General features: G+C 54.7%; 1 protein-coding gene across 1 annotated transcript; it reads left to right on the top strand.

Annotated features, from left to right (window-relative positions):
• Nucleotides 1-3941: 3941 nt before the first annotated feature.
• On the top strand, nt 3942-5558 carry TSPO2 (translocator protein 2). The gene is made up of 3 exons (XM_009078561.1): nt 3942-4114; nt 4389-4527; nt 5376-5558. The coding sequence occupies exons 1-3, from the start codon at nt 3942-3944 to the stop codon at nt 5556-5558; spliced, it is 495 nt and encodes a 164-aa protein (XP_009076809.1).
• Nucleotides 5559-11510: the final 5952 nt, after the last annotated feature.

Genomic DNA, 11510 nt, shown 5'->3' with positions numbered 1-11510 from the left:
CCCCTTCCTGCCCCTTCCAATCCCTGCCAGCCCCTTCCTGCCCCTGCTGCCCCTTCCTGCCCCTTCCAGCCCCTCTGCTGGCAAACAGGCAGTGCCAGGAGGGTGGGAATTCAGCTCCCCAACCAACCCACAGCCCATCTGAGGGGCTCTAGGTCCTGCCCCAGCCAACCAAAGGTGCCCACACAGGGAAACCCGATCGACAGCTGGAAATTCCTGTGCTGGTTTTTATTGTCCAGTACTTTATGTCAGCAAAACTGGAAACTTTGGAGGACAAGCTCTCACTCATTAGAGATGAGTCCGAGGGGTGTGTGGGGTTTAGTGGCTTTTCCCACACCAAGCGAACGTGTCTCGGTGCAGTGTGGGGATGGCAGAGCCTGCCCAGCCCTGGGGGCAGCCCCCAAGCCTGCTGCTCCCAGCCTGGCAGCTGAGGCAGGACACTTTTTCTGCTGCTGGAAATCCGGAGGCTCCGCTGGCTCCGCAGATTTATGCCAGGAGCTGACCCGGCATCTCTATTTTCAAATCTAGGGCAGATTGAAATATGCTGCTTTTCAATAATATATCCAGGTTAACAGGGCTTTTCTATTTGAGCAATTAATCTTGCATAGGCTGAGAAGCTCTGGGGGCAACGTGCAGAGGTTGCTAAGAAGAGGCAAACAAACAGAGTTGTGTAACTCCACGTCTGCCCCCGGCGCAGACACTGCAGGGACTGAGCCCAGCGGGGATGGACCTCGACGGTGCCCCAGGCACGGGGCAGGATGGACCCTGCACCAGGAGCATTACCTCAGCTCGTGTTACTGTGGAACTGCTCCAGCCAGAAATATTGAGACACAAATCCGTGGTAACGGGGGAAAGCTGATGCTGTGCTGGAGGAAACCTTTCCGGAGTGTTCCGGGACTCTCCTCCTCCGGCACGTGCCCAGGGCAGGAGGGAGCCCAGGGCAGGACTCTCCCCTCCCCTCAGGGTGTCTGCACAGGGGCTCGTGCCAGAGGGGAATTCACACTGTGTCCAGCACTGATGGTGCCACCAAAGACTCTTCCCAAACCTGATCCTGGTCTTTGCTTCTCCCTCGCAGTCTCCTGCCAACCTGCCCAGAGCCTTCAGCTTCCTCCCTCCCCAGCACACACTGTAAGAGAAGCTCCTGACAGTCCTGACCAGCCAGGGACCACATCCTCGTGCTCAGGAGACACACACCTGCCAGGGAAGCAACTCTCTTACCCATCATCCCATCATGTCTTCATCCCTCATGTCTCCACATGGATAAATTAGGAAGAAATCCTTCCCTGGGAGGTGCTGAGGCTCTGGCACTGGTTGCCCAGAGCAGCTGTGGCTGCTCCATCCCTGGGAGTGTTCCAGGCTGGGCTGGATGGGGCTTGGAGCAGCCTGGGCTGGTGGGAGGTGTCCCTGCCCCTGGGACAGAACAAAATGAGCTTTAAGGTCCTCCCAAGCCACCCCATCCCGTGATTCTATGATTCACTGACCCCTTGCTTGTTCTATAGCTTGAGTAGGACTGACACGTGTGATACACAACTTTGAGGCCTGTCATTACCTCTGCTATGTTTTCCTCTTTCCATTTGCTATTCCCCATCACACAGCACCATCCCCAGTCACAGATTCACCAGGTCCTTGTGCTCTGACCCTTAGTTTCTCATTCTTCCAGTACATTAGACTCCAAACCAGCCTGGGCACACAACTGCTGCATGCCAAGCCAACCAGTAATCATGGGCTCGGCCTCGTGTCCAGGGAGAGATGTTACCAGCTGAAAATGGTTGAATTTCGTGTGCTCTGACAGTCGCCAGGGGCCGGTGGAGGCAGTGCCTGCCGAGCCCTGCTGTGCCTGACTCCAGTGGAAACCATTTGGGCCCTGAGAGTGGCTGCATCATTCCATGACACAAATTTCCAGTCGCAAATAGCAACGGACTCTGCAGGAATATGCAGGTGGCTGTGGTGTGATTAATGAGTGCTGCATCTGTCACCCAAGTGTGATTACACTCTACGCACCCAGCGCTGCCGCGGCAGGGCAGGATTGATGCCAGCTCAGGCTCTGGCCCTTTACACTGCTTTCCCCCCTTTCTTTCTCCTCCCACAAAAACTAATTTTCTTGAAGCCCAATAAAAGAGAAGCTTTCCCTGGTTCATGTCATCCCGTTGTGCTGGAAGCAGCTCTGCTGCCTCTGGCCGTGAAATCCAGGTAATGACCCAGAACTGCAGCTGAGTGAGTGTTTCATGGCCCAGCCCTTGCAGACAGCTCCCTAATGGAAATTGATTTCCAGCCTTTTTCTTTTCCATTTAACATGCTTGTGTAACATCTTGATTTCAGATTCCAGGGAATTTTAGCCAAAGGGACAGTGCACAGGGGACCCCTGAAAGCACCTGGGCTAAGCACAGATGGGTGCCCAGGTGTGGTAAATCCCCAGGTAGGTGCAGGTAAGGGGCAGCAGATGTGCACCCAGGGACTGGCCCCAGGCGTCCTGCACGAGCTCTTGTGCCATCCCCATGTCCCTCTGCGTGGGACACACTTTGGTTTACACTTTGCCACCCCAGACAGGCTCCAGGTGCCTCCCCGTGCCCCTGGCCCAGGTGAGGTGCTGGGCCCCGAGCCAAGGGGAGCTGAGGGTGTCTGTGCTGTGGCTCTCTGGGCTCCGCAGCGTAATCTGCCCCAGCACACACACTCACTCACACACACCCTGTTTTCTGTTATTTGGGCAAAACTCATCCCAGAGCCCTCACTCGGCCGAGGCTGCTCGGCTGTCCAAACCTCCCTGGGGCAGCACAGCGAGGCAGGACACACGGTAAGGCTCGGGCAGCTCCTGCTCCTTGGCTTGCAGCATCTGGGAGGCAAAATCAGCTTTTACAGCAGTGCTGAGCTATTTCCAACCCTCCTTTACCTCTGCAGACTGGCGGGTTTGGCTGACAGCTACAAAGGAGGTGGGAAAAATCCTCTTTTCCCCTTTTCCTTCTCCTCAGCGGATGGAGGAACCAGAACTCAGCAGTGCTGGTTCACACTTTAAAGCAGAACTGAGCTCTTCCTTTTTCTCAGAGTTTATTTCCTGATTCTGTAGGTGCTTTTATAGCCCTATGAATTGCCTGGTGATGGAACTGCTGGTTGGAGAAGGTGTCTGGGGTGTTTGCTCTGTACAGAGGTGTGAATTGGCGCCTGCTCGTGCTGCAGCCTGATGATATTAATAACAATCAGCTCAGGCTACAGCAACATGTTAATTGTGACCTGAAACCCCAAACAGAGCTGCCAGGCAGGTCATCCTGCCCCTGAGCAGTGCTGGGGGATCCAGGCACAGCTCCCAGGCTCGGGGATTCTCCTGCTCCTCTCCTCCTGCATTCCCCACTCCAAACCTTCCCGGGTGCTTTTGGACTTGTGCTGACAGCACAAACTGCTCTGCTCCTGCAGACTCCTCTGTGCTATCCCCGATGAATGCTAATTGGGGCTTAATTCCTTAATGGATCCAGAGGAAGGTGAATGTGGAGAGGGAAGGAAGGACAGAGAAGTGGCAGGTTCAGAGCTCTTGTAGAGGATAAAGGCAGGGGAAGGTGTGGGGCAGAGACTGCTGGATGTATCCTTGTCTTATCCTGTCGTGTGTGGCAGTATTGTGTAGTTATTAAAGGAATTTTTCCTTCCTTTATGCAAGAGGAAAGCCATGAGCAAATTAAGAAACTGCCCTGGTGCCTCAGCTTTGCTGTTTGCTCAGGTGAATCTCCTGTGCCACCACAGGGGATGGAACACCCTGCAGGGAGCACCTGAAGCTGCTGTGAGGATGTGTCTGGAATTAAAACAGAATTCCTTGGTGAAAACTGGGTTAAGTACATCCATCCGCTTTAGGGATTGAAGTATGGACAATTAGGGGATCAAGGCAGGGAAAAATGTCCTTTTCAAGTGATAATCTAGGGGTTTTTTTAACTTCCAGCAGGCCAGAGGTGACCCTGAGGAGGATGTGGGCGTACGCCGCAGGGTTCACCCTCCTGCCCCACCTTGGAGGCTTCCTGGGCTGGTTCGTGAACCGCAAGAAAATACCTGCCTGGTATGAGAAGCTGAAAAAACCTTCCTGGTGTCCATCCCGCAAAATATTCCTTCTTGCTTGGCTCATCCTCTACACAGGCACAGGGTAAGTGCTGCACCACTGTCCTGGGGAGCTGCTCCAGTGCCCAGACACCTCTGGGGGAAGGATTTCTTCCCAATATCCACCTAACCCTCCCTGACACAGCTCCAGCCCTTCCCTTGGGTCCTGTCACTGGTCCCAGAGGGCAGAGATCAGTGCCTGACTTGGATGCTGCTGTCGTGCAAATCCAACTGTCCTGCAAATCCCTGTTGGGAAACACATGGGAGACTCTGCCAGGGCTGTACTCCCTGCAGACACTGACCAGGGTCCCTCTCCACAGCTATGCTTCCTACCTGATCTGGAACGACCTGGGGGGCTGCAGCAGCAAAGCCATCGTCCCACTGGGGCTCTACGGGGCTCAGCTGGCCCTGAACTGGGCTTGGCCTCCCTTCTTCTTCGGTGCCCAAAACCTGAATATGGTAAGGTGCCCAGAGCCCAGTCCCTGCTGGGGATCTGCCACGGGGCTCTGGGGGTTGGAGGTTCTCCTACAAGCATTTTGCAGCTCTCCAGAGAGCTGCAGGAGGGGCTGGTGCTCTCCCTGCTCCCGGGGCAGACTCTGGTATCAGTGCCCACCACCCCTCACCCTGCCCTGCTGTGTGATAGCTGGGGGCACAGCAGGGTGGGACACTGGGGAGGTGTTGGGGCTGGGGCTGCACCTCCCAGTTAAGGGTTCGGGGTGAGAGATAAGTTCTTTGGGGTGTCCCACCCACAGCAGCACAGTCAGCAGGGCTGGGGGCAGCAGCTCTCAGGGGCTTATCGAGCACACACAGTGCTGTGCACACCGAGTGAGGCTCTGCCTGGCACAGCTGCCCCTGGGCTGGGCTCAGGGCACCTGCCTCTGCTGCCACGGCCGGGAGGGGATGGGAACACGGGTGGGATTTATGTTTCCACCTGAATTTTGTGGCTCTGGGGGTGAAAGGTGCAGTTGGCAAGTTTGCCCAGTGACCACAGCTGTGGCATCACCACGAGGGTGTTCCTCTGCCTGCTGTCAGCAGGAGAGACTGATCAGGGTGCTAAACTGTGGGATTCGATGATGAACAAAGAGAAGAACATTAATTAGTCTTGGCTGGTGTGAGACACTCAGATCTCACTGATCAGAATTCAGGACTAAGGTCCTGGGGTTTGGCATCACTGCAGGTGACTCCTCAGTGCTGAAGCTCCCCCATTCCCACTCCACGTCCTCGGCTGTGCCAGGAGGGTTCTGCTGGTGCTGGGGAGAGCTGTGGTGTGTCCCACACCCTGGAGTCACTGTGCTGTCCCTGTGCAGGCCCTGATCGACATCCTGTGCCTGGATGGGCTGGCGATAGGCACCCTGTGCTCCTGGTACCGCATCAACAAGGTGGCAGCGCTGCTGCTGCTGCCCTACCTGGGCTGGCTGGGCATGGCCACCTGCCTCACCATCCGCATCTGGAAGGACAACCCCGGGCAGAAGGCAGGGAAGGGAGAATAAGAAGAGCAGGATGGAAATGAAGGCATTTTGTGTAACTAAACTATGCTGATGTGAACCAAGGGCTAATCATTTGGGGGTTCGTTTTGGGACGTGTCTTCTCCTCCTCCTCCTCCTCCCACCTTCACCGTGGCTGTGTGAAAGGTTTGCACCATGGGCTCCTCCTGGGAACTGCTGAGGTTTGGGGGCTACAGCTGTTAATGCCATCAGGTCAAATTCAGCAGCCACGTGGGGCTCTCGTGATCCACCACCATCCAGAGTAGCATCCCCAGACACCCTCGACATCCCCCCGAGAGCAGAGCTTGGTCACACACGTGCTAACTCCCTCCTTCTCCTCTGGGACCAGACTAAAATGCCCTTCACTTGTGCACACTGATTTTTGAGAACTTACTTGATGTTTTGCTGTTTGTGCTGTTGCTTCATGTTCAGGTATCCCCTGGTTTGTGCTTTACACCTTTGACTTGGTGAGTGAGCAGGGATCTGTCTGTCCTGCTGCTGCAAGGAGGCAGCACTGCCTTCCTTCTGGGGACTGTCACACTCCTTGGGCTCTGAGCTCCAAGACAAAGCAGCAATGATTAGAATGCAAATGCTTCTTCCACCTCTGAGTGCTATTCCTTATCAGAGCAGGAAAACTAACCCCAGTGCCTTTGAGAAAACACAGGGTTTCTTTTGTAGGTGCAGAAACCCAAGAGCCTTTGTGAAATTTAGGAACTTGTTCCCACTGCCCTGAAGGTTCTAGTTCTATAATTGGCAAAGAGCCCCACCAGGTCTGTCAGGTGCAGGGCAGGTGCCTCAGCCCTGAGTCTCTTCATTCCTGAACGTTTTCAATCAGGAAAGGTTAAAATACAAAGAGAAATGGGACCAAATCCTGACAGAGTCAGACACAAGAGGTGCATGGACTCAGCCCTGTCCATCCCTCAGGCCCTGGCAGACCTGAGCCTGAGCTCTCGCTGAGTCCAGGGAGTATTTCCAACTCTTTTTAACTGCTAAAAGCATTCGGTGTGAAGGGAAGGGACACGTGGATCTCCTCCCTGGCTGTGGATCTGGGCGTGTGGGGATACCTGTAGGGTGGGAGGGCTTGGCTGGGGCTGTAACATCACTTGTATTTGCTTTCAATAAAAACAAACCACTTCTCTTTGGGAATAAATAAATCCAAGTTGTTCTTGCTTTCCTGACATGGTCAGCCAGACTCATTCCCAGGGCAAATATCTGTGTTACCCCTGAGCTTATTTACAGCATCTGTGTCTCCCAGGAATCACATGCCAAGGACAGGGGAGCACAGACCCTGCTCGAGAGAGCTGATGTCTGGCTGCACATTCGAGGCAGTTCAGGCTGATTTAGGCTCCTGAACATCTCTGTCCTTCCCCAGCGACACGGGCAGAGGGAACGGGGACGAGCAGAGCCATCTAGTGAGGCCAGCAGGGACTGAGGAGCCTTTAGCTGCTTTGAGAAGGAAGAGAACTATTTAAATCCCATTTGAACTGGTGACTTAAGAGCTGCTTCAAACCTGCGACGATTTAATAACGTTTCCAGTTAAATAGACGGATGAATATTTGATTAGCTTTCACCAATTAGTCCTCTCTCTTCTTCCCACGTGTCTCTGCAGGTAAAGGAAATTCTGGAATTAAGCTTAATAGGTTTTTCCTTGTCTGCCCTCCCCTTTTCCCAGCTGCTGGGACTGGCTGACTCGTTCATGGCTTCACCCCAGTTCCTGCTCCTCCCAGACACCTGTAGGTGCAGCAGGAGCTTCTCTTTGCCTCCTGCCTTTTCTTGCAGGCAGCAGAAATAACAAATGTTCCTGCCTGTGATAGCCAGAGCAGCTTGAAATCAATTGGGAAAATTCAATCCAGCAAAACACCCTCAGGTATTAATATTTCAGGCATCGTTTGCTGTATTTGCTGTTTAAACAGACACACTAAACCCTCGTGCATAAAAATAACTTTAATGACATTGCAAAGTCATCTAGAGAATTTCCTACACAGACTGTGCAGTGCAGCCCCAAACCAGCAGTGCCCTGGTGCACCTCGAGGGGCTCTGGTTCCAGGGAATCAGGGAATGGTTTGGGGTGGAAGGACCTTAAACCATCCAGTGCTCATCTAGAGAATTTCCTACACAGACTGTGCAGTGCAGCCCCAAACCAGCAGTGCCCTGGTGCACCTCGAGGGGCTCTGGTTCCAGGGAATCAGGGAATGGTTTGGGGTAGAAGGACCTTAAACCATCCAGTGTCACCCCCTGCACGGGCAGGGACACCTTCCACTGACCCAGGCTGCCCCAAGCCCTGTCCAACTGGTGTTTGCCCAGCTCCCCCCCAGAACAGCCTATGGAATGGGCACAACATCCCACCCAGTGTCAGGAGCTTGTCATGGTCTATGTGACTCCTGCAGTGACTCAGACCAAGGCCACGAGTTCCAGCTCTCCTGGGGTCGTGGCATTTGGAGTCAGAGCCACCCCTCAGATCACTGTGTCTGGAGATGAACCTCTCTGCAAACTTCAGCCAGTATTTCCAGAAAGACAAACTTGGCATTAAAGTGATGGTTACACTTGATCCCAGCGATCACCTCCCTGGGGTGGATCTGCAGGATCTGGGCACAAACCCTCTCTGCCTTCGGGCTCAGCCTCCTTTCCCAGGCCTTGCCTCAGTCAGTAATTCACCAGCTGGGCCTGAAAACACTGTGGCTGCAGCAGGACAGGACGTTCACTGGTTTGCTGACATCTGGAGATGTGCTAAAGCACCAAGTCAGCTGCGAGTGAGGGTTTGCTGCTGTGTGCAGGGGAAACAGCTGCTCTGCCCCATCCCTGTGTGGGCACCCAGTGCTGCAGGACATAAATCCCTCTGCTCACAGCACCTGCAGCGTGGCCAGGGCTGAGCTTCCCAGGGAACCTGCAGCAGGAGCCCAGAGGGAGGAGGTTGTGCTGCTGGAGCTGTCATTGACTTCCAGTTGGGTCTGAATTAATTGGAGAGCGGCGGCGCCTGCCAAGGCATGTGCTGGGGGAGGTTTGGCTGTGCCCATGGGGCAGGGATGGAGCTGAGAGCGTTGCCCACACGTGTGTGCCCCACAGCTCACCCCAGCCCACATGTGGCACCTTCCCCTGGGACACGAGCATCTCCTGCCCCATCCCTTAAGCCTTGGCACCGTGGCCCTGCAGCGGGAGGAGAGGAACAGGGGAGAGCCCCAAGGCTGAAGGAAGGAGGGAAAGCTGCCCCTGCACATCACTGCCAGTGTTTATTTATTTACCACGTAGCGGTAGTTACAGCTGGAAAAAGCAGGAGGAGAATTGCTGCCAGACAATGTCTCTAGGGAGACGTTTTGTTAGTGCCACCAGCTGTCCCCACGGAATGGAGAGCAGGGCTGAGCCATGACTCACACAGACAGGCTCTGATTTCACTCCTGTGCCCACCCAAACTGCTCCCGGCCTGAGAATGCCACAAAAACACCTTCTTCCTTGGCAGGAAGGTGGGAAGGGGAACAGCCAGGTTAAGCCAGGAGCTCCTGCTGCGAGGAGAGGAGCAGCAAATGACCTGCCAGGGAGACAGGGAGGGGATACAGCAGAGATCCCTGTGTTCCACTGATTCAGAGTCAAGTAAATGGGCTGACTGGGGCAGAGGGAAGGCTCAGTGCAAACGGTGCTGGCAGGGGCACTGCTCTGGGTAACCTGAGTGCCACTTCCACGAGTGCCACAGCCCTGACCCCTCTCAGCACCCCGAGCTGGTCCTGCTCAGAACTAGCTGATGGAAAAAACCTTCCCTCGCTGGCCTCAGCCGCTAATCCCATGCTCACACACTCCTGTGCACACACAGGCACAGGGAGGGGGACCTGGGGTCACTCGAAGCCGAGAACACGGATCAAAGCCCTCGGCCATCCCTCGGCCCAGGGGGATTGACAGCAGCTCCAGGGCTGCCCTTTTATATTTTTGGCTCGGGCAGACGCTGCAGGGGGAGGATCGTGGCTATGCCATGCACTGCCCTAGAAGGAACTGGGAAGCAGCTGGGGAATGGCTGGAGAGAGGGAGAGTCTTGGTGCCACATTCCCCAGATTAGATTAGAGCCAAGCCCCGGAGCCTGAGGAGGGGCCAGGCCAGAGGGAGCTGTGGGCTGCAGGGAGGATGGGACCCAGGCACCCAAAAATAGAGAGGAGTGGGCCAGAGGGACTGCAGAGCGGCTGGGACGCTGCTTTGAAGAGAAGGGTAAGAAGGAAACAAGCTGTCACTCACCGAGAGAGGATTCCCATGCCCAAAACCCTCCCTAAAATGTCAGAGGTGACACACTCACCGAGAGAGGATTCCCATGCCCCAAACCCTCCCTGAAATGTCAGAGGTGACTGTAACTGGGCAGGGGAGGTGGAACCTGAGCGTGGTTACCACGCAGGAGGAGGCAAAACACTCCACCTGCCCTCCAGGAGAGTATTTTGAGCTTAGAAATAAATACAATTCTGCAGCGTGGAAGATACGTGTTCCATGGATAGGGTGTCTTGGAACCTGTGGGATCCTTGGCTGTGCTGCTGGCACAGGACTCTGTGCCAGCTGTGCCACCACACAAACAGCTCAGCCCAGCGAATGGGGGCACAGGGGCTGCTCTGCCCAAAGGCTGCAGAGATGTTACTGAGGGGAAGCTCCAAGGGATGCTCAGCAGGGACAGGCTGTCGGCAGGGGCTGGAAAAACCAGCCAGAATTCATTATCTGGGATCATATATTATAATGTTCTGTGATAGTAAATTATCTGCCCAATGGCACAAGTTTCTCTCCCTCTGCAGAGGTGCAGCCTCCCCCAAAGCCTGGCAAGGCTGACTGTGAGAGGATCACCAGGGCTGAGCTTGGCCTCCACACAGGTATTCCCAACTCTCTGATTTCCATGGAGTACAGCTGATCCTCCTCAAACTGAGAGCAGGTTTTCCATCAAGCACAGTCTGAGACCTAATCAAATATAGTTGAGTATCTCGTATTATCCGAATCAGGATGGCAGTGGGTTTCAGCTAAGTGCAGAGCCAAGGCACTACAGATTGGATTTCCAATGTGCTTTGGCTCCACCACGAGCTCTGCACAGCCACTTCCACCTCCTTCACCCCATGGCACGGCAGCATCAGTGTCTGGGACAAACCTTCCCCAGGTTTTCCTTAGCTGGGATCATCTGGGATTGACACAGCTATAAATGATTGAAATGTAGAGTGAGGAACTGGAAGAATTTCAAAGGAAAAAGAAGAGAGACACAACTCTCCCAGCCCAGAGACATCCCAGTGCTCTGGGGACTTGGCAAACACAGGCAGCAGGGAGAGCAAATACAGAACCAGGGGCAATGCTCAGCACGTGCCCTGGGAATTGCCCAGCACCAGCAGTGCTGCCCACTGGGAATTCCAATCCCACTCAATAACTGGGGGAAGGTTCTGGTTTGCATTTACACCAGCACGGTCTGACTCAGCTCAGCAATGAGATTTCACCCTGTTGGGCTGCTGTGTTCCTGCTGGGAGAGCACAGTGGGAGGAACCACGTGTCCTGCTCCTCTGGGCACTCTGCTGGGATGCTCCAGCTGATCCATGAGGACAAATCCACCAATAATGGGGATTTACCAGCAAACCCAATGGCAACGGCTCCTTCTCCCTCCTGCCTGAGCCAAACCCGTGGTCCTTCAAGGTCAGTGAGAGAATCCACTGGCAGAGGCAGAGGCTGGAGGAGCTCCAGCCCTGCCCCGTGCCAGCTGTCTGTCACACCAAGGGATAAATACACCTCGTGCTTCCAGGATTTTCCAGCCTTTGCCTGTCCCGCCCACAGCAAAGTTGTCACTTCATTCGAAATTAAAAGGGGAGCAAGAGGTTTGTTGAAAGGACCTGGGGGAGGCAAGGGAAGGAGGTGACACCCGAGAGCTCCTGGTCACCCTACCCCATCCTCAGCGCTTTGTTCCATATTTAGTTCCTGACAACTGTGCCTGGGGCAGGAACTCCCAGCTCTGTTTTCCCTCCTCCC

The sequence above is a fragment of the Acanthisitta chloris genome, unplaced genomic scaffold (assembly GCF_000695815.1).
Source record: "Acanthisitta chloris isolate BGI_N310 unplaced genomic scaffold, ASM69581v1 scaffold29417, whole genome shotgun sequence".
NCBI lineage: Eukaryota > Metazoa > Chordata > Aves > Passeriformes > Acanthisittidae > Acanthisitta > Acanthisitta chloris.
Note: the sequence above shows the minus strand (reverse complement) of the source record. Positions and strands in the feature narration are given on the sequence as shown.

Coding starts and splice junctions, on each gene's coding strand:
- TSPO2 (XM_009078561.1), top strand. CDS start 3,942: ATGTGGGCGTACGCCGCAGGGTTCACCCTCCTGCCCCACCTTGGAGGC. Junction 4,115..4,388: donor ATCCTCTACACAGGCACAGG/GTAAGTGCTGCA, acceptor CCCTCTCCACAG/CTATGCTTCCTACCTGATCT. Junction 4,528..5,375: donor GTGCCCAAAACCTGAATATG/GTAAGGTGCCCA, acceptor GTCCCTGTGCAG/GCCCTGATCGACATCCTGTG.